General features: G+C 34.3%; 1 protein-coding gene across 1 annotated transcript; it reads right to left on the reverse strand.

Moving 5' to 3' along the window:
* Window positions 1-26,768, reverse strand: CKAP2 (cytoskeleton associated protein 2). The gene is made up of 9 exons (XM_074217208.1): window positions 26,619-26,768; window positions 24,889-24,973; window positions 20,458-20,539; window positions 19,430-20,316; window positions 17,747-17,954; window positions 8,295-8,465; window positions 4,026-4,095; window positions 2,883-3,165; window positions 1-931 (listed from the first exon to the last, which is right to left on the reverse strand). Exons 1-9 carry the CDS (start codon window positions 26,674-26,676, stop codon window positions 670-672), a joined length of 2,106 nt encoding a protein of 701 aa, XP_074073309.1. The 5' UTR covers window positions 26,677-26,768; the 3' UTR covers window positions 1-669.
* Window positions 26,769-27,294: the final 526 nt, after the last annotated feature.

Consider the following 27,294-nt stretch of genomic DNA (forward strand, 5'->3'; position numbering starts at 1 on the left):
CACATTTGTAACTGCTATTCATGATAAGAATTTTAATGCAACTTTTATATCTTTAAAAAACCTCAAAATTTCAGTTTTAGTTGTTAAACATTGAGAACTGTTCAGAAGACTGTTAAATAAACATAAGCTCCTACTCTAAAAATCCCAAATAAAGTGAATTTTAAATCTTCCTAAATTGGAACACATTTCCTCAATGGAAAAAAATATATCACATTAGTTTGCTTACTTCAATACAAACACACTTCTAGAAAAACTTATTTTTCAAACATTGTTCTTTTGTTTAGATGTTTAAATTCCATTCAAATAGTCACAAAAATGAAAGAATATATAAATAATCAGCTAAGCTATTCTTGAATTAATTATACTCGGATTTTTCTTGCTCAAAATATTGATGTAGAAATACAAAATGTATAGTCTTGTTTCAAAGACAGTCTCTACCAATCTCAAAAAAAAATTAGTCTCTAACTTTTTTACATTTTGATAGTAAGGCTAAATCTGTTTATTAATCCAAGCAAGTCAAATCCTGCTATAAGTGCCTTATCAATTATATTTTCACTGTAGAAATAACTTAGTAAAAACTTATTCTACACATCTGTGGGAAGTGTGAAAACTGAAACACAACTTTTAATTGGATAAGTTTTCAAATATATTTCTTCTCTTGTTAAAGTTTCATTTCTTTTCTGTTTCTTTTGCTTCTTCTTCAAGGGAAGTTGTACATAGTGCAATGTTTGGGCGGCATATATAAGCACTTGTTTCATTTCCCAGTTCTGCTAACTGTTCCAATGAAGAAACACAAGGATAATGGTCTTTTAACATATCTGGTAATTTACAAATCTTCTGCTGAAGACGTCGAGAACGCCTCACTGGTGTCAGAAACTTCAAGTCTTTAAATGAAGAACTATTTTCATCAAAATTCATCTTCTTTTTCACACTAAAGGAAAACACAAAGTTATTCCTAAAGTTTCACAACAAACTTCATGTTACCTTTTAAGTGTTAACATTTAGGAGGCAGTTCTTCAAATATGATATGGAACATTAGTACTTGCTAATCTCAAACAGAAATTAAAAACCCATAACCTATTCAACATTCAGACACAAGCTTTTCCCCACTTCCCCTCTTTTATGCAGATATATATCTATATCTATATATATATCTATATCTATATATATATCTATATCTATCTATCTATCTATCTATCTATCTATCTATTTATCTATCTATATATATATATATATTAGTCTTAAAAATCTAAAAATTCTTTTTAAAACCTCTCCGTGGGACAGCTAGGTGGTGTGGTGGATTAGAACACTGGCCCTGGAGTCAGAAGGACCTGGGATAAAAATCTGACCTCAGACATTTAGATAATTACCTAGCTGTGTGACCCTGGGCAAGTCATTTAATCCCACTGCCTCTCAAAAACCCAAACCAAAAACCTCTCTTCAAAGAATCTACCTTTTTTGCCCTTCTTTTTCAACTTGTATTCTATATATTTGCTTTTTATGGAACTGTTCATCTTTGTGTTTTCTGACACACAATTAGGAATATCTGATTTAAAAGGTAGTTCAATTATTTAAAGAATTTTCAACTAAAAAAAGTGTTAAATGTACCCACACAATGTAGGTAAATAAAGGTCTCCAACATAAAACTGAATTCATAGGAAGACATAGGACAAGGATTCCTAAAGACTGAATCTTGATTTAGAAAACCACATATTAAGACTATTTCTGTTCTATTATATTTTCTATTATTTCATTTCATTTATTTATTTATTTTTAGTGGGTTGTTTTTTTTTTGCAGGGCAAATGGGGTTAAGTGGCTTACCCAAGGCCACACAACTAGGTAATTATTAAGTGTCTGAGACTGGGTTTGAACCCAGGTACTCCTGACTCCAGGGCTGATGCTTTATCCATTGCACCACCTAGCCTCCCCATATTTTCTATTATTTTATTAAGTATTTGCTGATTGCATTTTAATCTGGTGCAGGATGCACAAGGGTTCCTTCCTATTGCTAACTGGAAAGCTATGTGTTTAACAACTTTGAGCAGGATAATCTAGTTTAACCTGAGTTAATTTAAAATTCAGCAAATTTGGTTAGAGATTTGATTTTTTTTTTAACTATTCAGATCTTGGTTTCCAAGCTGTGCACAGTCCAAGGTACCATAGTAAACTCAAATGGGTTCCTTAGGATATTTTAAATTTTCCATAAAACATCACAATAGTCCATATTCTAAATGCATCTATCTACTTGTAGACACCATGTGAACTGCTAGCTCAAGGAAGTTCATCATTTCAGAAATGATGCTACATTCGTTTTGATGAGTCTCTAATGCTTAAATATATTTTGGTATATTTGTTTTTACAGCTATGTCAATAACTATCAGAATTTTCTCATTTCTTAAAATTTTTAAGTAAATATCTGTCAACTCTGTATATGTAAGTAATCCAAATTTTTTTTTACTTAGATACCAAGTTGTGAGGACATAAATACTTATTAAGTTCATAGAACTAATTACTCAGGTTAGTCAAACTATTAGGGGTTGTTTTTGGCCTAGGGGTACTATGAAAAAATTACTTAGTCATTAATAGTTAAAAGAACCAAGAAAGTTTGTGAAAGTCTACATTAAGATATTGCATTAATAGTAGCTGTGGAGGGGGCAACTAGGTGGCACAGTGGATAGAGCACTGACCCTGGAACCAAGAGGACCTGAGTTCAAATTTGGCCTCAGACACACAATTCCCTAGCTCTGTGACCTTGGGCAAATCATTTAACTCCACTGCCTTGCAAAAAAAAAAAAATAGTAGCTGTGGAAAATTAGAGCCAAAATGTTTTAACTAAAATTTTGTACCATGATTCACTAAATTTTGGCAATTTTTGACTTACCTTTGCAAGTATGGAGTGGTTGACACATTATATTTAATGACAAAAGATCCCCTAGTTTCCTTTTCAGGAGTCTCTACATTACAGTTTGAATCTTCAGTTTTATCCTCTTGCTCTCTTTCAGACACTTGAAGTTTTACATTACTTGATTTGTGGTCTGTATCCTTTGATTCTGAATTTTCCACTGCTGATGAATCATCTACATCAATTTTATCTTGATTTATAATTTCATCACATACTTTGTTGACTTCTTCTTTAGCTGAACAAACCTCATTAACATTCTCCCCTGAAGAAAATGCAATTCTTATTGAGAAACTACTAGTCAATGTTACAATAAAGCTTTCTGGTTAAAGAAAACTAACACATAACTGACTGGTTTTTAAGCTAAAAATGAGTAACAAGTTGTAAAATTTTAAAGATCCTATTCAAAAATAACATCATCTCCTTTCTTTCCTACTCTAATTCTCTCTTTACCCTTTACCATTTTCTTTCTGAGGACAACTATTTATATAATTAGTCTCATCATTTCTTTAATCTTCTCCAGTAGATTGCTCCCACAATCATGTACCATACTCTCTTATCAAACCTTCAGCCTTTCGTATTTTTTCCTATTTACTACTGCCTTTTCTGCCACCCAAATATCTAGAAACTTGAAAAAAAACTTGTTAGATCCTGAAATTCACCCAAGCTTTTGTTTGGATCTAGATTAATACAGGATCACTTAATGTAGAAATACATTCCAATTTTTTCCCAAAATTTATTTTGTTTCTCAACAACTCCATCAAAAAACTGGAAGACTGAATTGCCCTTGCTACTTGGCAACATAAACCCTGATGTAAATATATTAAAGCAAATAAGGTAGAAGCATTAGGTTCTGCCAATTAAGGAATCCCTTCTATTAACTATCAGATATACCTGATAGGTCAGTTGATGTGTTTTTCTATAGAATACATCCCCTAAACATAAAAAGAGGGCTCATTAATATTCACATGAGTCAAAAACCAAAAAAGTCTAGAAATTTAGTTTGGGAGAATAATAGAATGCAAATAAAATGAAGCCAAAAGCTTAAACAGAAAATATTTTTTTCTAATAAAGAAAAACTAATGAAACCAGAAATATTTTAGAGAAATAAAGATTCCAGTTTACCAGAACTGGTTGTCACTTGACTCTTCATTGTTAGGATATCTGCAAATGTATGTCGCATTTCTTCCATAGGCTTAAAAAAAAAATTAGTCCTTTTTAGTAAAGAAAAGCATAGAATTAGTTGGAACTTTTAGTCTCAGAATGTCTCATTCTGGTTGTTGTAAACATTAAGATTGAGGAAGTAAAGTTTCATACTTTTAAATCAGAAATACTTAAGATATGAAATAGGAGTCCTATGCACATATACATTTACTCACATGTTTATCTTTTTTATTTTATTTAAGAAGATGGGATTAAGTGACTTGTCCAAGGTCGCACAGCTAGGCAATTATTAAATGTCTGAACCCAAATTTTAACTCAGGTCCTCTTGACTCCAGGGCCAGTGCTCTATCCACTACACCACCTAGCTACCCCGACGTGTTTATACACACACACATACACACACACACACACACACACACACACACACACACAAAACCTCACAAATAGGTAGGCTTTTAATCTCATACAACTGTGCTTTTTCTTTCCTTATTTCCACTGCTAGAAACCTAAAATAAGGCTCTTATGATCCCCATGCTTCTATTACATGCTTCTATTACAATCAATATCTATTTGCTTCCTGTCTCTCCTCTCTTTTTAATTTTTTTTATTTATTTAAGGTAATGAGGTTTAATGACTTGCCCATGGTCACACAGCTAGGCAACTATTAAGTATTTGAGACCAGATTTGAACTCAAGTCCTCCTGACTCCAGGGTCAGTATTCTATCCATTTTGCCATCTAACTGCCTCTCAGTATATTCTGCAAAGCTGGCTCCTCATTGTCTGAATGATTAAGTTCTAGATTCTTAGCCTACTTCTCAAAGATCTTCATAGCTTGGTCCCAATGTAACTTGCTAGTTAATTTCTGATTATTCCCTAAGCAGACTTTATATAGGAATCATAATGGACCATCACTGACATCACTCTGAATATGCATTATTTTTCCACCTCTGCTAATTTCCATTACCCCAAATGGAATGATCTTCTCCTCTACTGGAATTCAATCTATACTTAGAAATATATTTCAAATTCTAACTCCCCTTTTTCTTTAATTTTAAAAAATATAACAAACCAATAAATTTGAACATTGTAATAACAGAGGATTATATATATATATATATACTTTTGTTATGTACATTTTAAGCTGATATTAAATTTAACACAATAGTAAAACTGCCCTGCCTGTCTTTCTTCTATTCTCACCTACGTATTTGCACAATCTAATGACTCCATGAATTTTTCCTGATTATCCCCAGTAAGAAGGAAAAAGAAACAAACAGGCTGTGTGCCAGACATTCTGCTCATTACTATACAAATAAAGTCTCAATTAATTCTCTCAACATAGGGAGGTAAGTGTCATTATCTCCATTTCACAGGTGGGAAAACTGAGGCAAATGGCATTTTGTTTTTGCTTTTTTTTTTAGATTTTTCAAGGCAATGGGGTTAAGTGGTTTGCCCAAGGCCACACGGCTAGGTAATTATTAAGTGTCTGAGGTCGGATTTGAACCCAGGTACTCCTGACTCTGGGGTCGGTGCTCTATCCACTGTGCCACCTAGCTGCCCAAGCTCCACCTAGCTGCCTAGCATTTTGTTTTGAAAGTGATTTGCACAGAGTTATAGAGTTAGGAATGTGTGAGAAAGATCTGACTCCAAAGTCTTTCTTACTTCAAATACAGCCCTATGTCTCTAGCTATATCCATCTTTTCACTCACTTATAACGTATAAGTAAAGGAACTACATTTAACCTATCTGAAACTTCAGTTTCCTCATCTATAAAGTGAGAATAACACCTCACTCATCTACCTATCAGGATTAGAAGGTGCAAATGAGATAATCCATGAAAATGTACTTTGTAAACCAAAAGCCAAAGGAAAATGTTGGCTGGACCTGGAGTCAGAAGAACCAAGCTGCATACAACCTAGTTGCATATAATTGTGACAATGTAACACTGGGTAAGGCTCTTCATCTGTTTGCCTCAATTTACTCAACTGTGACATGTAAACAATACTAACATTTAGCTCCTTGTGCTATTTAGGGCCCTGAAATGACAGGTGGTAGGGGAGACAGAGCAGAGTTGAGCCTTTGATTAAGAAGGGTTGAGCCCCCCGCCCCAGCCCAGATTCAGCTCTGCCTCCTTGGCCCACCCTTCACTACATGGTTCTGGTGCTGTTGAAGGAACAAATCAGATGATCATGTTAAAGCATGTGGTGAGTGCTATTATCAACACCTGTGAGTTGATGGGAGGATCCTATGAAAACAGCTGTAAAAAGCCCTTAGTGCAGCACCTGCACAGAACAGCTGCTCTATAAATGTCCATTTCTTTCTCTCTCCCCCATTTCTGTTACTAGATTGTTGCTTCGTGAAGGCTGATGTTTGATTCAATTTCATATTTTCCAAAGTCATGCCATAGTCAGAAAAATATTGAAATAATTGTGAAAACGAATTCAGCTAAAAGCAGAATGGGGACTTATATCCCCAAGTAGAGGCCAAAAAGATGAGCTTCAGGAAGATTGGAGAAAATTGCAAACTATGCAGCTGGGAATGTGGTTAGATCTAGGTGAACAAACTTTCATGGGATGTTTATGTTTATGTGTAGGAGACATAGACTTGAAATATAAAATTCCAAACTCATAAGGCTAGAGGAAAATTGACACTGATTTACTTTATAATTTACCTTAAGAATGCTCAGAACAATGCTCATTTTAATTAGATAATCAAAAAACTTTCCTATCAATTCTAATTATTAAAATAACCTAACAAATTGATTCCATTTAGCATAGAAGTTACACAAAATTATAAGAGGAAATTTCTGATCTTTTTCAAATTTAGTAGTTCTCAACGTGGGAAGAACTGGCAGTTCTCAAGATTCTTTCAGGGGTTTCCAACAAGTCAAAACTTTTTTCATAATAATTATACGATTTTTTCACTTATAATACAGTAGCTATCAATAAATATGATTTACATAAATAAAACCACCTTAGTGGAGTCCTCAATAATTTTTAAGACTGTAAAGGGGTCTTGAAAGCAAAGTTTGAAAACCATTGCTCTGATGGAGGATTTAAAAATTTATAGCGGAGTGGCTAGGTGGCACAGTTGATAAAGCATTGGCTCAGGAGTCAAAATCTGGTCTCAGACACTTAATTACCCAGCTGTGTGGCCTTGGGCAATTCACTTAACCCCACTGCGTTGCAACCCCCCCCCCCACCAAAAAAATCTAAACTGGAAAGCTTACTTTTTTTTTCTTCCAGAAGCATTTAAAAATACTTTGTAAAGTTGATTCTTCTGTATTGGTAGTTATGTTAGCACCATTCTTCATAACTGCAAATTAATCTTACTAATTCTGATAAAGCCTTTATAAGGAACTGATCAATTTTGAATGGAATTTGGGGGTGGAGAAAGAGGTGATATTAGTTCTAATAAAGGCCTGAATTACATTTCATTTAATTACTAAGGCAAATACAAATGAATACACAAATGGTTCAGAAACCCTTTTCCCAATTTCATTTTTTTAAGAGTATGGAAATTTTATCCATCAATAAAAAAGAAGTGTTATGTATAAAGAACAACAGGATGGACATTAGAAACAATAAAGACAAATTTGTACAAAAATTCAAAATAAGAGAATAATCCAAACAGTACATTCTATGTATGCAAATATGCTGGAGGATTATGAGAGTGATACTGCCCTAAAGCAATTCACAAGTATGCTGGGCAAGTATATTTCTATTTGATGAGTAATTTACCAGGCCATAATATTATGAAAATAAATATTTCTTAATATTATAGGATTCCTTTTCTAGATTCAGTATGCAAACTGATTTTAATCCAATTTACCAAATAACTTCCTTCCATAAAAGCAAAATATTTCCTTAAGATCATAAAATTAATTTTCATTTAAAATGTAGATTCATTATACAAAATAGTTATAATATTGTTTCCTATAAATATCTCCTTCCAGGGAGAATATGTAAAATTTTTGGTTATATTTCTTGATCCAAATTAATAAGCTGCATACTGTTTTATGTAGTACTTATAATTAGCTTACCTAGGCCTGCCTGATCATCCCTGGAAAACTAATGAAAATTTTCTAAGAGAAACCAATATTAATAGCAAGACTTATGTAATTCTCTCCAAACTATATAATTAACTAATTTCCTATAAGTTAAAATCATAGTTTCTAGAATAACTGTGATAATCACATTATAACAAAAACTAATAAATTCTAGTTCTCACCTGAGCCCCTGCAAGAATAGCTTTTTCATATATTGAAATGATATTTTCAATAGGGCTTGTGATTGGTTCAAGGCGTGCAAGGCATATCCAATACTTAACAAGTTTCTTGGCATCCGGAATTTTTACAATGAGTTCCTCCAGTGTTAAAAGTACTTCTTCCCTTGGACATCCCTAAATGTAAAGAACAAAAAAAAATGTCAATAATTTTATCTTTGCTTCTTAAAATATTATGGATAATTGATAACTGGCTAGATTCTACATGTAGATTTAGAAGTACTAAAGATAGACAAAATACAGAAATAAGTTTTACTTTTTTTCTTATATGTAATAGTTGAGACAAAATGCCTGAGAGACAGCAAAAAGAAGAGATGAAATCAAAAGACTGTAAAAATAGAAGAAAATGTAAAGCATCTCTTAGGAAAAATAACCAACCTGGAAAATAGATCCAGGAGAGATAATTTAACAAATTATTTTTGAAAACTATGATCTAAAAAGGAGCCTGGAAATTATCAAGAAAACTACCCTAATATCCTAGAATGAGAGGGTAAAATAGTCCTTGAGAAAAAAATCTGTTGATCATCTCCTGAAAGAGATCCCCAAAATAAAAACTCCAAGGAATACTGTCAAATTTCAGAATTATTCATTAAAGGAGAAAAAGCAGCCAAAAAGAATTCACACACCAAGGAGCCACAGTCAGGATTATGCAGGATTTAGCAGCTTCAACATTAAAGGATTGGAGGAGGGATGGGAATTCAGGGAAGCCTGGAGGGATTTGCATGAACTGATGCTGAGTGAGATGAGCAGAACCAGAAAAACATTGTACACCCTAACAGCAACATGGGGGTGATGATCAACCTTGAAGGGATCGCTCATTCCATCAGTGCAACAATTAGGGACAATTCGGGGCTGTCTGCAATGGAGAATACCATCTATATCCAGATAAAGAACTGTGGAGTTTGAAGAAAGACCAAGGACTATTACCTTTAATTTAGGAAAAAAAAAAAAAACAAACAAACAACCAAACATATCTTATTGTCTGATCTTGCTATCTCTTATACTTTGTTTTTTCCTTAAGGATATGATTTCTCTCTCATCACACTCAATTTGGATCAATGTATACCATGGAAACAATGTAAAAGACTGACAAATTGTCTTCTGTTGGGGGGTGGGGGATGGAAGTAAGATTGGGGGGAAAATTGTAAAACTCAAAATAAATGAAATCTTTAATAAAAGCTAACTGTTATTAAGACTAAACTGTTTATATTCTTACGTAGGAAGATAATACTTTAACTCTTGAGAACTGAATTTTTATTAGAACAGTTTAAAGGAATATACTTAGACGGTGTAGATATAAGATGATTATAATGTATTTTTAAAAAATTAAGACATTAAAAAAATGGATATACTGAAAGAAGGGAAAGACTAAGTATTATAGAGTCAATAGTTTCCAATGAAGAGACACAATGGACCTATATAGGAGGGGGAAAGAAGGAAGGGTATGAACACTAATTAAATCTTATTCTCGACAGATTTGGCTCAAAGAAGGAATAACATACACTCCCAAATTGGGTTAGGAAATTTATCTTAACTTAGAGGGGAAATAGGAGGAGAAGGGAGGGAGGGGAGAAAGAGGGGAAAGAAAGGCTGATAGAAGGTGGGAAAAGGGGGGAAAAATAGAAGAGAAGGTAGTTTGAGGGAAGTGGTGGTCAAAAGCAAAATACTGCTGAGAGTGGGATTGGGTCAAAGGAGAGAAAAAAGCATAAGGATGGAGGGGAATATAAAGTAAACATAGCTGTGAATGTGAATGAGATGAACTCTCCCATAAACCAAAGTGGATAGCAGTGAATTAAAAATTCAAATCCTACAATATGTTATTTGAAAGAAACGCATTTGAAGCAGAGATATACAGAGTAAAGGCTAGAGATACAGAGAGTAAAGGTAAAAGGCTGAAGCAGAATATGTTATGCTTCAGCTGAAGTTAAAAAAAAAAGTAGGGTTAGCAATCATGAGCTCAAACAAAACAAAAGCAAAAACAGATCTAACGAAAAGAGATACAAAAGGAAACTACATATTGCTAAAAGGCACCATAGACAATGAAGTAATATCAACACTTAACACATATGTACAAGTGGGATAGCATTCAAATTCTTGCAGAAGTTATGTAACAGATAGCAAAACTAAACTAGCAGTATTAGATCTCAATTTCCCTTTCTCAGAATCAGATAAATCTAACAAATAATAAACAAGAAGTAAAGAGAGTAAACAGAGTATTAGAAAAGTGAGATTTGATAGATGTCTGGAGAAATCAAGGAATATATCTTCTTCTCAGTAGCACAAGAGACCTATACAAAAACTATGTATTAGAGCATTAAAACCTCATAGTCAAATGTAGAAAAGGTAGAAATATCAAATGCATCTTTCTCAGATCACAATGCAATAAAAATTACATGTAACAAGGGGCCATAGAAAGATTAAAAACTATTAAAAACTAAATAACCTAATCCTAAATGTGTCAAACAATAAATCATAGAAGCAATCAATAATTTCATCCAAGAAAACGACAATGAGACAACATACCAAAACTTATGGGATGCAGTCAAAGCAGTTTTTAAGAGGAAATTTTATATCTCTAAATGCATTTATGAATAAATTGAAGAGAGCAATTAATTGAGCAAAAATCTCCAATTAAATACCAAATTAGAAATCCTAAAAAATCAAAGGAAAGATTAATAAAATTGAAAGTAAGAAAACTGGAGAACTTACTACATAAACTAGTAGTTGATTTTATGGAAAAAACTATAGAATCAATAAATCTTTGGTTAATTTGATAAAAAAATCAAATTACTAGTAACATAAATGGAAAGGAGTGAATTCACTATCAACGAAGAAGGAATTAAAGCAATAATTCAAAACTTTTTTGTCCAACTATATGCCAAAGACAAACTAAGTAAAATGGATAAATATTTATAAAAATACAAATTGCTAGATTACAGAAAAGGAAAAAAATACTTACATATTTTTCCTCATTGCTTATTCTAATTCCTTTCATTTCTTCTTTCCCCCTCTTATTGCTAAAGCCTAGGTTTCTAATACAATATTAAAATTAGTATATATAACAGGCATCCTTAGTTTTGTTTTCAATAATATCAGAGCTGAAACCAACATGCTCCACAGATGATATGATGGTATATTTAGAGACAGAAAAATTCCTTTTAAAATGTACCAATTAGGGGCAGCTAGGTGGCATAGTGGATAAAGCACCGGCCTTGGAGTCAGGAGTACCTGGGTTCAAATACGGTCTCAGACACTTAATAATTACTTAGCTGTGTGGCTTTGGGCAAGCCACTTAACCCCATTTGCCTTGCAAAAACCTAAAATGTACTAATTAAACTACCCATTATTTTATAGAGCTAAAAAATAACAATATCTGGAAGAAAAAAAGATCAAGAATACTGAGAGAACCAATGAAAAAAATGTAAAGGAAGAGGTTCTAGCAGTTGTACCAGATCCAAAACTATATATTATAAAGTAACAGTCATCAAAAATGTCTGGTATTGGCTAAGAAATGGAGGAGCGGATCAGTGGAATACATTAGATACAAAACAAACAGTAATAAGTTACTATAGTATAAATCTAAAGAATCTAGCTTCTGAGATAAGAACTCTATTTGACAAAGACTGGTGGGAAAACTGGAAAATAGTATGGCAAAAACTAGGCAATTTTTACAGCTAGTGTTTCTGATAAAAGAATCATTTCCAACATACATAGAGAACTGAATAAAATTAATTTAGGATACAAGTCATTACCCAATTGATAAGTTATCAAAGGATATTAATAGTTTTCAGATGAAGAAGCCAAAGCTGTCTATAGATTATGAAAAAATTTTCTAAATCATTTTGATTACATAAATGCAAATTAAAACGTTTAACTCTGAAGTAGCACCTCACACAACAGATTGACCAATATAATGAAAAAAGAAAAATGATCAATATTGGAGGGGATGTAGGAACACTGGAGCATTTATGCATTGTTGATGAAGTTGTGAACTGATCAAACCATTTTGGAGAGCAATTTGGAATTATACCCAAAGAGCAATAAAACTATGCAAACCCTTTGATCCAACAATACCACTATTAGGTCTGTATCCTAAAGAGATCAGAAAAAAAGGGAAAAGACCCAAAATGTACAAAAATATTCATAGCAACTCTTTTTTGATGACTAAGAATTGGAAAGTAAGTGGAGGTCCATTAATTGGGGAATGTCTGAAGAAGTTGAAGTATATGAATATATGGGAATATTATTGCTCAATAAGAAATGCTGAGCAGGCAGATTTCAGAAAAACCTGGACTTCCATGAGCTGATGCTGAGTGAAATATGAGCAGAACCAGGAGAGCATTATATACCTTAACAGCAGTATAGAGATCTAAGACAATTCTAAAAGACCTACTATGGAAAACACATGCATATTCAGAGAAAGAACTATGGAATCTGAATGCAGATCAAAGCATACTACTTTCACCTTTTTAAATATTTACAGCTTTTTCCTTCTTATGATTTTTTCCTCCCCCCCAATTTTTCTTTCTTTCACGTTACACATACAAAAATATGTGTAACACAATTGTATGACCTAGATGAGATTATTTGTTATCCTAGGGTGGGGGGGGGGGGGGAAAGGGTCAGAGGGAGAAAACTTTACAAAAATGAATGGTGAAAATTATCCTTACATACAATTGGAACAATAAATTTTTTTTAAAAAGATTACATATATGCTCACCCAATGATACAAAAAAGTATTTTAGCCTTCACTTTAATAATTAATCACTAATCTTTAGTATGGAAGAAAATGGGTGGACTCAAATGTTTTAAAGCCTTGGATTCAAGTTCTAGCTCTGCCACTTAGTCATTGAGTAATTTTGGTTAAGGCTCTTCACTTCCAGCACTGGTTTTCTTATCTAAAGAGTTTGGACTGGATGATTTCTTTCTAAAGTCCCTTCTAGTTCTAATTAATATTGTGCAACCCATCAGTTAGTTTCCCTGAAATTTTGTCATTTTGATTTAATGATAAAAACCCATTACTTTATAATTTAGATTGTGATGAAGTTCCTTGAAAGAAAAAGCATCTACTAGTTTTTCTGCAATTCACTTCTTAGTGAAGTTTCCTAGAATACATGTATATACAAAAAGAAAAGTGGGGACTATTCACAGTTGTATGTTCCCATCTCAATTTCTTTTTAAAGAATAATCTATTTTTAGCTTCCAAAGTAATGAACATCTAGACTTCCTACAAAACTGCTAAAGTGTGCATATTATATTTTTCTTCCTTTAAATCTCTTTCAATCAAGTCACAATCTGAAGCAAAAGAATAATGCTAATATGGATCTATAAGTCTAATCAGTAACTATTTTACCACTGAAAAATGAGAAGAATTTTGGTCTTTTGAAATTTAACCTTTATGGGAGAAAATAAAAGGACAAGAAAATCTCTTATAATACTAAACATTAATTCAGAAGATGAACAAATAGTGCTACAGTTTCCTAGGACCATAATGTTTTGGGAAAAAGTAGCATCATGAACAAGTCATAAAGAAGCTCCCAAAGGAAAAATAATAAATTGGGAGTAAAAAAGATTTACAAGTAAATTTTAACATTCAAAGAATAATTAATGCCAATACTGTACAAACTGTTTACAAAAGTAGGAAAAGAAATCTACCACGGAGAAGAGATATACTATGAAAAAGTAGGTGTTTTATAATGACCAAGCTTGGTCCTTGAGAAGAGTTAAGATATTAACCTCTCTCCTTTTGTGGAGTTGGGAAACTACTTGTGGGAATATGGCATATTATTATACATAGTTAATATGTAATCTGATATTGTTTAACTGCTTTTTTTTAAAAGCATAAGATATAGATCACTGAGGGGGAAAGAAAAGATATTTATTCTAAAGAACCAAAGGAAAGAAAAATGGAGGGAGGGAAGGGAAAGAGAAAAGGAAAAAAGGATGGATGGAGATATACAAATATTTATTCAGTGCAAACCATGTACCAGGTACTGTGCTAACTACCTTAACTGATTCTGGAAATGAAGGAGATCATTGATCAAATCAAAAATTATCATTCAAAACTAAAATAAAAGTTTACATGTAACAGTACAAGGGTGCAAGGTCAAAATGCTGTAGTACCACAAGAGTTAAGTCAAATTAAGCTAAGTATTCTTCAGTTCTGCTATAGCCCGCAAAAAAGGAAGAGGTGATCAGAGTAACACCAAAAATATGAGCAACAAATATCAATCTTCTGACCTCCTTAGGGTTCCTTCCTTATGCTCCTATAGGTTTCTGACACCTCCAGTCAAATTATATCAAGAATTCAGCTAGTGAACATAAGTCTACTCCAATCCTGTCCCCCCTTCTCAGCATCTCGGAACTTTGAAAGGTAGAGGGTTGCTCAGGCTATGAGAGATGCTGTTCCATATGAGAACTTGACCAGAGAATTGAGGAAAAGGAACTGTGGAATGTCAGGGCCATGTAGAAATACGTTAACCTTGAAAAAGAGAATCTGGCCTCCAGCTAAGGCCAGTTCAGCCACCCAGACTTGGGGGCAAAGACCAAGGTTGGCAAAATGTCAATTCTCCAGTATATTAGGAAGCTGAAATAATTGAAATCTAGCTCCCAGGGAAACTACCATCAAAGGAAAGGGAGTTAAAAAGTAAGCAATAGGGGGAATTAAGAGAAAAAAAGGCAGATACTACTAAAGCTCTCTGGAAGAAAAATTCAAAGATCATGAATGTAATTAAACAAACCAACAATGAAGACAATAATAACAGAAGGAATATGGTCTTTAGATCAGGTAAAATAGTCCAGGTATTTATGAATAAGTATCTCAAAACAGAGGAAAATGGAATTAATACCTGATAAGGTAGAGGGACCCTGGGAATCCCAAATAGAGCAAGGAAACAGCAAGATGTTCCTGAATGATTTAAGGAGAAATAACAATAGTGAAAGCTGAATTTATGGTCCATATAACAGAAATAACTGGTAGAACAGAATAACTTTAATTCACAATGATAAGTCTTACTAAACAAATAAAAAAAATAACTGATTGGGAATGCAAATATACAAAAGTAAAAGACAATCTGGAAGAGAAGCAAAAAGCAGTAATATTGAAAGACAGTATGATCTCCATTCAAATATCAATCTTGAGACAGGATGTTAGAAACAACTTAAACATTTTAAGTCTCCCAGAAGAACATGACAAGTCAAGAAAGTGACACGATTATATAAGAGATAAGATAAGAAAAATGTCCAAAAGTTCTGAATACAATAAAGTTCAAACTAAAGAATCCATTTATTGCCTTCAGGAGAAAATATAGCACTGCAATTTCTAAGCACATAATGATTAAATTCCACCGACAAACAACAAATTTTCTAAGTGATCAAAAAAACCCCCCTATAAAATATAAAATAAAGAAATTCCAATAATATAAGTCTATTCTACACCCACTGGAAACTGTTAAAAGAAATGGAATTTATTTTAAAGAGCTAAGGAACCCAAGATGCAACCCAAATCTATTTCTCGCAAATTTATGTCAACTAATGAAAATACAAATGTTTAATTTAAGGTGTTAAAAATGTTCCTAGAAAGAAAACCACACCTAAAGAAATTATGTACTTCTCAAACACCTTGCATAGCATTTTTCTTAAAAAAAAAAAAAAAAGATAGAAACTGCTTAGAAAACTGAAAAACATTGTGGCAAAAATTAGGCTTAGGCCAACATCTTATTCCACACCATATTCTATAATATATTTTTAAATGCATATGTGCTTTAATGCTGAAAAGATCCTATTTTTTAAAAAATTAGAAAAGAAACATACTACATACTTCTCACAGATGTGGAAATATTTATCCAAACAAAAGATAGAGGCAATAACAAAAGATAAAAATAAGTAATTTTGATAGCATAAAACTGAAAAGCTTTTGCCCAGACAAAATTAATTCACTTAATATAAGAAAGGAAGCCATCAAAATTGAAATTTTGTATAAAATTTCCCTGGAACAGGTTTGAAATCCAAGATATATACAATTAACATATACAGACCAAAAAAACCACTCTGCAATAGATAAGTGATCAAAGGATATGACCACCAGTTCTCAGAAGAAGAATCTAAAACTACTAAGAACTACGTGAAAGAATGCTCCAAATCCCTAATAAATGAAATGCAAATCAAAACACCCAAGGTTTTGATTCAAACCCTACAAACTGGCAAAGATGACAAAAGATGGGAATAGTCCAAGTTGAATAGGTTGAGGGAAGATAAACACATAAACACACTATGTAACAATTAAATCAGTACAACCATTTTGGAAAGCATTTTAGAATTATCCAAATAAAATATCTAAATTGTCTATACCTTTTGACTGAGAAGCTACATTACTAGCTTATACCCCAAGGAAGTCACAGATAAGAAATTCCCATGTACACCAAAATATTTATAACAGTACTTTTGTGATAGCAAAGAATTGGAAATAAAGTAGATACCCAGAGATTGGGGATGACTAAAGAAACTGTGGTACAACAATGAAATATGAATGCAGAAAAGCAGGGAAATAGCTACATGAACTGATGCAGAGTAAATTAAGCAGTCAAGAAAACAAATTACATAATAACTACAACAATGAAATGATAAAGAACAATCACTCATACAAAATAAAATTACTAATAAATATTGCAAAAGTGTTAATCAAAAGAAGATGGGAAGACAGTCTCATTCTATCCCTTTACAGAGGTGGAAGTTCTACAAGTATTGTGTACTGGAAATATTTTCAATCTTTTTGTTGATCAGCTATATGAATTTTTTCCCACTTTTTCTTTTGAAAATACTCTTCTGATATATGGGATAGTTTTTCTGGGAGGGGAAAATGGAAGAGATACCAGGTGAAACTATGGTGATGTAATAATAAGAAATTTAAAAAAACTTTTATTTGAAGAATTCAGTTACAAGGCTTGGTAGACTAGATGAACAAGATTTATAAGTTGAGTGCATTCTTGAAAAACGTGGTTGTGCTTTTAAGGTATAATATTTTAATTTCTCTCAGTACTATGGAAGTACCATTCAGTAGTACTTGTGCTTAGTTAAATATTAGAAGGATAAAAAAATTCAATTTATAAATGTTTTTGATACTATAAATGGCCAGAGAAAAAGTAATTTCAAAATCTCATCACATTCTGTGACAAATATTTATTATCTGTGAAAATCCACTAAGGTAAGTAATTAGACTTAAATTAGACTAATTTTCCTATTGATATCTTTGAAATATTTCCCTAAACTGTTCACTAAAAAAAAAGTAAGGTTATTTTTATACAAAAGATTAATCTCCAAAATGAAATTGATAAAATGTAACTGATAAACTTAAACAAATAAAACTGATGTGACATAAATGAAAAAGTAAATATTACTACCTTATTAATTAAGTTCAAGTATTCAGAAAATATTTTGTTAACTTTATCAGTGAATAATATTTGCTCATCTTCTTCTGCAATGGTGGTCCAGAAAGACTCAATTGGTTTTTCCTCTGGCAATTCCATCTTAAGTGGAGCAGCTAGACTAGATACAGGTGGTTTTTTAATTACTCTTCTTTTGTCATTTTGCCATTCAATCAGACGAGCTCTACAATTAGAAGAAATACATTAGGATTGATGCTGTGGAAATACTAGGCAGACAACAAATAGTTAAATCTTATGTCTTTCTATGCTAACTTTGTATATCTGTCCTGAGAAACTATGTTCTTAGGGGTGGCTAGGTGGCACAGTGGATAGAGCACTGGCCCTGGAGTCAGGAGTGCCTGAGCTCAAATCTGGCCTCAGACACTTAATAATTACCTAGCTGTGTGGCCTTGGGTAAGCCACTTAACCCCACTGCCTTGCAAAAACAAAAAACAAAAAGACTGTTCTCAAAACATCCCTTGTTACCATTCTCAAGAATAGCCCTCCTCCCTTTACCAAAGTCCTTGAATTGATAACAGCCATCTGTGTACCCTGTATTCTACCAATCAGACAGGATACCTGTTAGGCCACATGGATGAGGAAAAAACAGGCAGAAGCCCAACATGCTAACAAACTCAGCTCTTTGGTACCCAAAATGAGCATTTGTTATTCCTGAACATCCTGACATAATCTTTTATACCAGGCCTTCAAAGCATGAACCCTTACCCCTTTACCCCTTTCCTAGCCTGTAGGCCATCTCCTGTACCCTATCTATAAGTCCTAGCTTTCTCCCTATTAGCTGCTTATCCTCTGGGGAAAGAGACCACATGTAATAACTTAGAACCTGTGAAATAAAATTTATCTGTCCCTTATCACTCTGAGTCATGAATCTATGTGAAATTCTTTCACTATTTGAATCCTAATTCACCACCTGAACCCCAAACTGCAGCAGAATCATAGACACAGAGCTTGAAGAGAGACAGTAGAGCTCATTCAGATCTACAGATCATTTAACCCACTTGTTTACAGTTGAGGAAACAAGTCTAAAGAGGTAAAAGTAATTTACCCAAGGTTTTACAAATTTTAAGCGTCAGAGCCAAGAATTAACCTAAGTCCTCTAACAATAAAGCTAGTGATTTCTACTGTATGGTGGAAAGGATTCAATGTTCTAAGGAAGTAATCGAATTGTATATAGCCAGGCTTTGAGATTTAGGTGTTGTTAACTTCAAGGGTCCCCAAAGAACCAAATTTCAATTTAGAATATTTAAAAATAGCATAAATATAAAATATCTCAAGTACAGGGATGTCCAACTTTTAGCTCATCTAAGCTGTGATTCAATAAACCCCCCCCAAGGGTCACATCTAGAATTCAATATCCATTCATAAATACGATGCAACTCACACCATCAATGAACATAAATGCAGGGATGGGATGGTGAGTGGGGCTGGTGACACTTGAATCCATCTGACTAAACATTTGCTTTACTTTAGGTTTTAGGGGCCATCTTACTAGAATAGTTACAATGCAGTGTTTTAAAGTTATTTGTAATCCATGGAAGAGAAAATGCATACCTACTAGATTGTACAGTACTATAAAGTAATTTGCAAACTATTATGAAGACAATAATCTAGCCAAATTTTCCAGTAATTTATTTTTACCTTCTCTCTTCTGTTGATTCTTTGGTTAGTATAGATTTTCCCATATTGAGAGGTGCTTTTGCTAAAGTGTATCTTCTCTTATCAGCAGTTTTAGAATCCTCTCTGAATTTGCTACTGAAAGTTAAAGCAGGTTTGGATTCAGAAACATGAACGGTTGCAGCAACAGATGTCCTATATTTTGATGATGCTTCATTTTCTTTTATACCAGAAATCAGGTTTGTCTTGATATTTGGTAGAGCTGGTTTTGAGAGAGGTAATCTCTTTTTTGGAGGTTCTCTTCGGGTAGTAACATTAATAGAGGTTTTTGCAGTGATTTTGTCCTTGTTCTGCACAGCATCAACCTGGTTTTTGCTAGAAGGTTGAAAGGCTGTTTTGTTCTGGGAAGAAGCAGTACCACCAGACTTAGTGGAAATAGTAACTGATGTCGCTCTATCGTCTTTCACAGTTACTTCAGTGCTTCTCACAGACTGAGGCCTTATTTTATTGACAGTAGTTGCAGTTGTCTTACTTATTAAAGAACTTTCATCTGTAACATCTGATGGCTTTCGAAACGAGTTTACTTTAGATTGGACAACTCTACCACGATAAGAGCCAAGGACTGGTTTCTTTGGCAAGGTAGCATCTTGCTTCAACTTCTCTGCAACTAGTTGTTTCTCCTTAATATTTCTTTTAAGGCGAAAGGTTTGGCTAAGTGACACACAGCGAATTTTAGGGTCATCTTCATTTGGTAACACTTGCATAGTTTGATCACAGTTCTTAGGACAACATACATCATTATCTTTGGTTGAATTTGTCAATACATTGGTAGACGTTAAAGAAACATTATCTCTTCCTACTGTTGGGATCTTTTTCCTCCAAATAGGTAAATTAGCATTTTCTTTGTCATCCTGAAATAGTTAGATGAGTCAGTAATTTATGATTAATTTCTATTAGAGAAAAAAATGTTATAGGAGAAAAAGGAGAAGAAACAACAAATACAGGACTAAACTATAAAATTTAAAAATAAAGGATTTAAGTATTAGACTTACCATTTTCGTGCTGCTAAGCTTCAGAGCTTTTGGAACCTTCTGGATTGGATCTCCAGATAGTTTTTTATTACAATTAGTATTGCTTTAAAAAAGAAAATTGATGTAGGAAAAAATTAAAATATTTGAATTGTTTAAGTATACTTGTTCCCAACATTCCCAATATATAATTTAGAAGTTCTCATTTATAAAAAGTCCATGGGCTAATTATAAATCACTTACATTTATACATCTAAGTATACCTCTTTAAAAACTTCTAAGAGATAATATTTTAAGGTACTGTAAAACCTGATACTAGTACAATCATTTTTTAAATTAAAATACATTAAGATATGAATTTATGTTTTGGCATGGCACATTTATTGTTTTAGATAAACATTTGGGGGGGCAAGGCAATGGGGTTAAGAGAGTTAACCACAGTTACACAGCTAAGTAAATATTAAGTGACTGAGGTTGGATTTGAACTCAGGTCCTCCTGACTCCAGGGCCGGTGCTCTAATCACTGAACCGCCTAGCTGCCCCCTAGATGAACATTTTTAAAATAAATTTTACTTTTTGAATAAAAATTAATTTTTCTTTCTATCCTCTGCTCACACAATTAAAAACAAAGAAAAAGAAAATCCTTACACCAGTTATGTAAAGTCAAGTAAAACAAATTCTTTCATATCCAAAATTATTTGGTTCATTTTGCATTCTGAATCCATCCATCATCTATCTGTCAGAAGGTAGGTAACATGTTTCATTATTTGGAATCAAGATGATCATTGCATTGATCAGAATTGTTATTGCTTTCAAAGTTTTTTTTTTTTAACAATATTTTAATTGTATAAATATCAGTTCAGGGGGTGGCTAGGTGGCATAGTGGGTAAAGCACCGGCTCTGGAGTCAGGAGTACCTGGGTTTAAATCTGGTCTCAGACACACCTAACTGTGTGGCCTTGGGCAAGCCACTTAACCCCACTGCCTAGCAAAAACTTAAAAAACAAAAAATAAATAAAATAAATATCAGTTCATATAAGTCTTCCCAGATTCCTCTGATACCATCCCTTTCTTATGGCATATTAATGTTCCATTATATTCTCATGCAATCATTCAATTATTCCCTAAATTATGGGTACCCATTTAGTTTAGTTTTCTTACTACTACAAAAAAGAGCTGTTCTGAGTAATTTTGTAGGTATGGGTCCTTTCAACTGTCTTTGATATCTTTGAGGTAACAGACATTTTTTAGTTCAGAAGATATTTTTGTTTGTTTTGGTTCAAAATCCACATTAAGTTTCTCATACTGGTTTGCTTATCTTTATGACTGTCATGCAGTCAAAAGAGAGTCTTTAGTTTTTAGGTTAGATATTTTCTTTATAAGGTGCATGGAAGGGGTGAGAAGATTTAAAAAAAAAAGTTCCAGCCCTTAGACCCCATGAAATGTTATTTTCAGAGTGAAATACTGTCTCTATAGATTCCCTAGTTGGAAATTCAAATTTCACTAATATCCAAGTCCTTCTAGTTCTCAAACAATTTCAAAAAAAAAAATAATTATTTGAAAAGCCGACAGTTCCAGTAGCCACTATTTAATATTTTAAGGAGTAAAATTAGTTTTGGGATGTAGTTAAAAAGAGATAAAAGAATAATAATAACAAAAAGATAACTTCAACTATAGAAAATCACTGAGTCAATTACTCAGCATAGCTTATAAATTTACCTCATTAAGCATTTAAACTTTTTTTTATTTTAGCCAATACAGATGGAAACATTTCTAAAATACATTATATGCCTTCCTGCTTTCTTTAAACAGAATCACAAATTTTGTTGGTCACTTGTCATAAGCATAACTGTGATGGGGGAAAAAAAATTCTGGACTAGGTGAGGAAAAGAAATCTGGAATAGAAGTCAGAATACATAGACTACTAACTATGTGGCTTTAAGGCAAATCACAATCAGTTACTCACTAAAGAATCCCAAAGTGCTATGGGTTTTTTTTCAGTTGTTGTTTTTAAATGGTTTTTGTTTCTGATTCCTCTACTTGTAGATACTTTTCCTTTGCTCTCAATAAAAACTTCTTTTCCCCTTTTAAATATGGTAACTCTGAAATCAGATAACCAAGTTTGTTAAAACTGTGTGTGCAAATAGCCTGAGTGAGGTGAAAACCATGAGCTTTAGTGAGACTTATTTTTACTGCTCATAAATCTTTTTTTAATTTTCCTTTCTGGTTCTAGCCTATGTTCACTGTCCTTGACCCTATTCTGTCTAAAACCTTTATCAATGTTTTGGCTGATGATGTAAGATGGCTTGATTATCACATTTGCAGCTTATCAAGTTGGAGAAGATACATTAGATGATATAACCAGGACCCCAAAAAGATTCTGATGAGCTAATCTAATACAATAAAATTCAACATGTAAAACATCTTACAACATATAAAAAGTCTTACATTTAAGTTAAAAGAAAAAAAAATTACAAATATAAAATAGAGGAAATCTACCTAAAAGGCAGTTTATATGAAAAAGACTTGGGAGTTTTAATAAACTGCAAGTTTTATATGATTTATGGTGTAACAAGTAACTCTTTAAAAAACTAATAGATTATTCTATCGTATAAAAACTGTAATGACCAGAAGAATAGAAGTTAATAGTCTAAATGTACTATATATTTTCTAAGGCTATGTCATATTCAGTTCAGAGTGCAAACAAGATGATGAAGGTAATAATTGAGAGAAATTATTTGGCAATTATATTAATAACTAATTTTAAATTAGGATTCAGGTCTTTCTACTTTTACTTCCTTATTTAAGGTCCAGTCAGAGTTCAGGTTCTGAAAGGCATGACTGATAGATAAGATTGCCCTAACCACTGGGAAACATGCTAGTTGATCTTTGGGATCCTACCCACCCAGAAGCCCATTCTTTTGCTAAAAGTGTAAACACACAACCAAATTGCCTTGCAAAAACAACAACAACAATAACAACAAAAAGTGTAAACAGAGGGACTGCTAGGTGGCCTAGTGGATAGAGAATGATCCTGGACTCAGGAGGACCTGAGTTCAAATTCGACCTCAGACACTTAATAATTACTTAGCTATGTGACCTTGGACAAATTAATTAACCCTATTGCCTTGCAACCCCCCCCCCAAAAAAAAGAGTGTACACAGAACCCAGTCTGGGTGGGTTATTGATCCAAGAAATGAGTCTTTGTCCTTGTAACCCTTCATTATAATTTAGGTTGGCCCAGATCATTAAGGAGAAAATCAGAGTGATCTGATCCCTGTCCAGATTGCTGGAATTAAGTCTCCTGATCAAGCCACATTCTCAGCAGGAGGTGCTTTAGACTTCTAGCCCACTTCCTCATTAAATGTCCACCAATCAGGATTGATTTTCTCTTGTTGGGGGCATTTTCCTTCAAAAAAACACTTCAAGTTTTCATACTCTCCATGATTTTTTGCCTGAAGTTTTTGAGAAAAACTATTTCCCATCACTTTATTATTAGCTAGAAACTCAGTTTCTCAGGAATCTTTACCTGTCACAATAAAAAAAAAAACTAATATTTCTTTAGTTCTTTAGAAGTTTATAAAATAATTTGTTTCAAAACAATTCTGTGAAGTAATTAGTACAAATATTTTTCTCAATTTACAAATGAGGCATAGAAAGGTCAACTGAAATGCCTGATTATAAAGCTACCAACTGTTAAAACCCAAAGCTTATAAGTATCAAAGTTCAGACAAAATGTCACATCTTCTGGTTGCAAATGTCACATCCCGGGTTCAAAACTCCCTGAAGATTACTGCTTGACTGAAGAGGATATAAATTACAGGGAGAAAGATTTCAGCAGAATATATGAAAGAACCCTCCAACAGTTCAAGATATCTATAAACAGAATAGGCAACCTTAGAAAAGTACTATATCCTGTCACTATAGAAACTCAAGCAGAAGCTGGACAATTATTTGTTTGTTATGCCATAGAGATGCATACTTATTTGAAGCAGAGGTTGAGATAAAATGAAAATCTATTTTTAAATACAGCAATTCATTCATGTAGAGTTTGGAGAACCAATGCATACATATTACAAAATGGAAATCGAGAAAGGCATCTAGGAGGCAGGTATATCTCAGATTTGAAGATGTGAAGATGAAAGGAATAACTTTTCAAGCATGCAGGATATCCTATACAAAGGCTTGGAGGTTAAGTAGGAGAAAAGTAACACAAGTAGGTAGGCTAATGTGGTAGTAATCACAGTACAGGAGAGAGAGACTTAATTAGAAATAAAAATGAAAAGCTAAGTTGGAGCCAAATTGTGAGAGGCTTTGGATGCCAAACAGAGAAATTTGTGTCTTATCTCAGAGTATAACAGAAAGCCACTGAAGCTTCCTGAACAGCATTCATGAAAATTGTTTCATAGTGAAAACTTTGTTTTAGTGTTCTGCTAAAAACTAAAATAAACTTTACCTGGTTATCTGCTTTTCCTGTAATTTTAAACCAGAAAAGGCTTTCTTTCTTGCGATATATTCCTCAAGTTTTTGTCTTCTTTGTTCTAATTGACAAATGGAAGAGATAAACAAATCAACTACATTTAAATTTCAAAAAATACACCAACAAATTAAGGCACTGTCAACTAATAGTACTGCAAAAGAAATATTCATCCAAAACAGAGCTTCTATATAACTGGAAAGTAGAAATATGTGGGTCCTGTTTTATCTAACAAATTCACAGGATTGTAGATTTAGGGCTGGGCACACTAACTAGGTATTATGAATTGCTGGGAATTTAACACTTGCCATCAGATGGGCATGGATAATTCTCCCACCTGAAACTCTAGAAAACAAAGAATATTCTGTGCCTAGGATCAAAAAGGGTCACTGTCCAAAATCCCCACATTTTATAGATACAGAAATTGAAGCCGAGTGAGGTTATGTAACTTCCCCAGAGTCAACCAACTAGAGAGTGGCTGAGACAACATCTGAACCCAGATCTTCCTGACTCCAAGAAGGCATCTTATCTCCTGGGCAATCCTGCCCCTCACATGCCATGCAGTAGATGGCAGAGCTGGGATTACTACACCCATTGAGAATGCCTTTCCACAGCACTACCATGGCTCCTCAGTTAATAACCTAAGAAGGAGATAACAAATATCCACTGTCATTCAGTACATCAATCAGAGAGCATACAATACGGTACAATTACCTTCAAAATAGAAAGAAATACTAGCTAGTACTCATGCTACTACTAATGCTAGTAATAGCAAGCATTTACGTGATATAATAGTTGGCATTTATGTAAATATATAATTCATATTTCCATGATAAAATAGAATAATCTTCATTTATGAGATAAAAATACAATAACTGGTAACTACATAATATGACTATAATATGCGATATACTTTAGCCAGCATTTATATAACATAAATACACTTCCTACTTACCATGACTTAAATATGATAGCTAACATTTACATGATGGCATTTATATATATATACATATAATATTACATATATTAGTTATTATACATATAATATATATATATATATAATAATTACTACTTACATGACATAAATGAAGTGCTGGCGTTTATACGATATATAGTGATATAGCAGCTGGCGTTTATGAAATGTAAATATAATAATTTGTATTTACATGATAGATATATCTGAATAGCTGGTGTTTATATAACAATAGTCATAAAAAGGGTTGGCAATTAAATAAAACTTTAAACATAAAGACTCGCGGGTTGGCTTCCCCGGGAGGTTTGGACCACCTCTGCCCCCTCCCCGGCCCTTTTGAACCCCACCCGGGAGACTGGTCAGCAATGTGGCGGGGCCCAGGCCGGCGGCCGGGCACTGGGCAGCCGGAGGGGGAGGGGCGGGCTCTCTGCGGGCCGCGGCTGCCCCGCCACTCCGGCGCCCTTTCACCCCGGCGCGCCCCGACTGACCTCCGACCCCCGACCCCCGCGAGGCCTTCCCCTCACGCGCTCGGCGAACAAAGCCTTCACGAAGCGGCCGCTTCACTCCTAGCTACTCGCCAGGGGCACCGAGGAAACCAAAGCGTCGTCCTTGGCCTCCGGCGCTCGCGGCCCAAAGAGAGTAAAAGCCCGAGGCCGCGCCGGAGGCGAGGGGCAAGCGCCGCCCTGCCCCCCCCGCACGACCCCGCCCGAGGCCTCCCCCCTCGCGACCCCCACACCTTTGAACTGGGGCTTGGACCTCTGGCTGGGGGGAAGCTGCAGCGTGGCGGCGCTCATGATGGCCGGGGCCGCCGGCGGTCGCGCGTGCTGGTCCGTAAACCTGCGCCTCCTCGGCTACCTCGGACGGGACCGGAGGAGACGACGGGCAGGCGCGTTCGAACCGCGCGCCGCGCTCTCTGATTCGTTCGATCGCTCGCGTGCTCTCCGCCTATTGGCTCGGGGCTCGATGGAATGGCCCAATGGACTGAGAGGAGCGTTGAAGTTGCTAGGTCGAGTCCCGGGGTTACCCCGCTTTGGGGCGGGTCTTCCGGACTTTCAAACCAAAATAAAGCCGGTGAGTCCCGCCCCCGGGGGGGTGGGCGCTGGGCCCCAGCGAGTCCTGGGACCGGAGCAGCGACCTGGCCCGGGACCCCTTGCTGAGACTGCGGAGAGGATCCGGAGGGCGGTGGGCTTTAGATAGCGGCTTCTAGGTTCTCTTCTCCGCTGTTAACGGCGAGACTATGTTTGTATCACAGAAGCATTTAAATAGAATTTCTTTTCAGTTTGTGAAATATTGGAATTAATTGTTCTTTGAATGTTTGTTAGGATTCGGTTGGTAAATTCATTCGTGTTTAATTCCATCTCCTGCTTTCCTCCAAGTCCCAATTAACATCCCACCCTCTTAATTATTTATTT

Source organism: Macrotis lagotis, chromosome 1 (genome assembly GCF_037893015.1).
Source record: "Macrotis lagotis isolate mMagLag1 chromosome 1, bilby.v1.9.chrom.fasta, whole genome shotgun sequence".
NCBI lineage: Eukaryota > Metazoa > Chordata > Mammalia > Peramelemorphia > Peramelidae > Macrotis > Macrotis lagotis.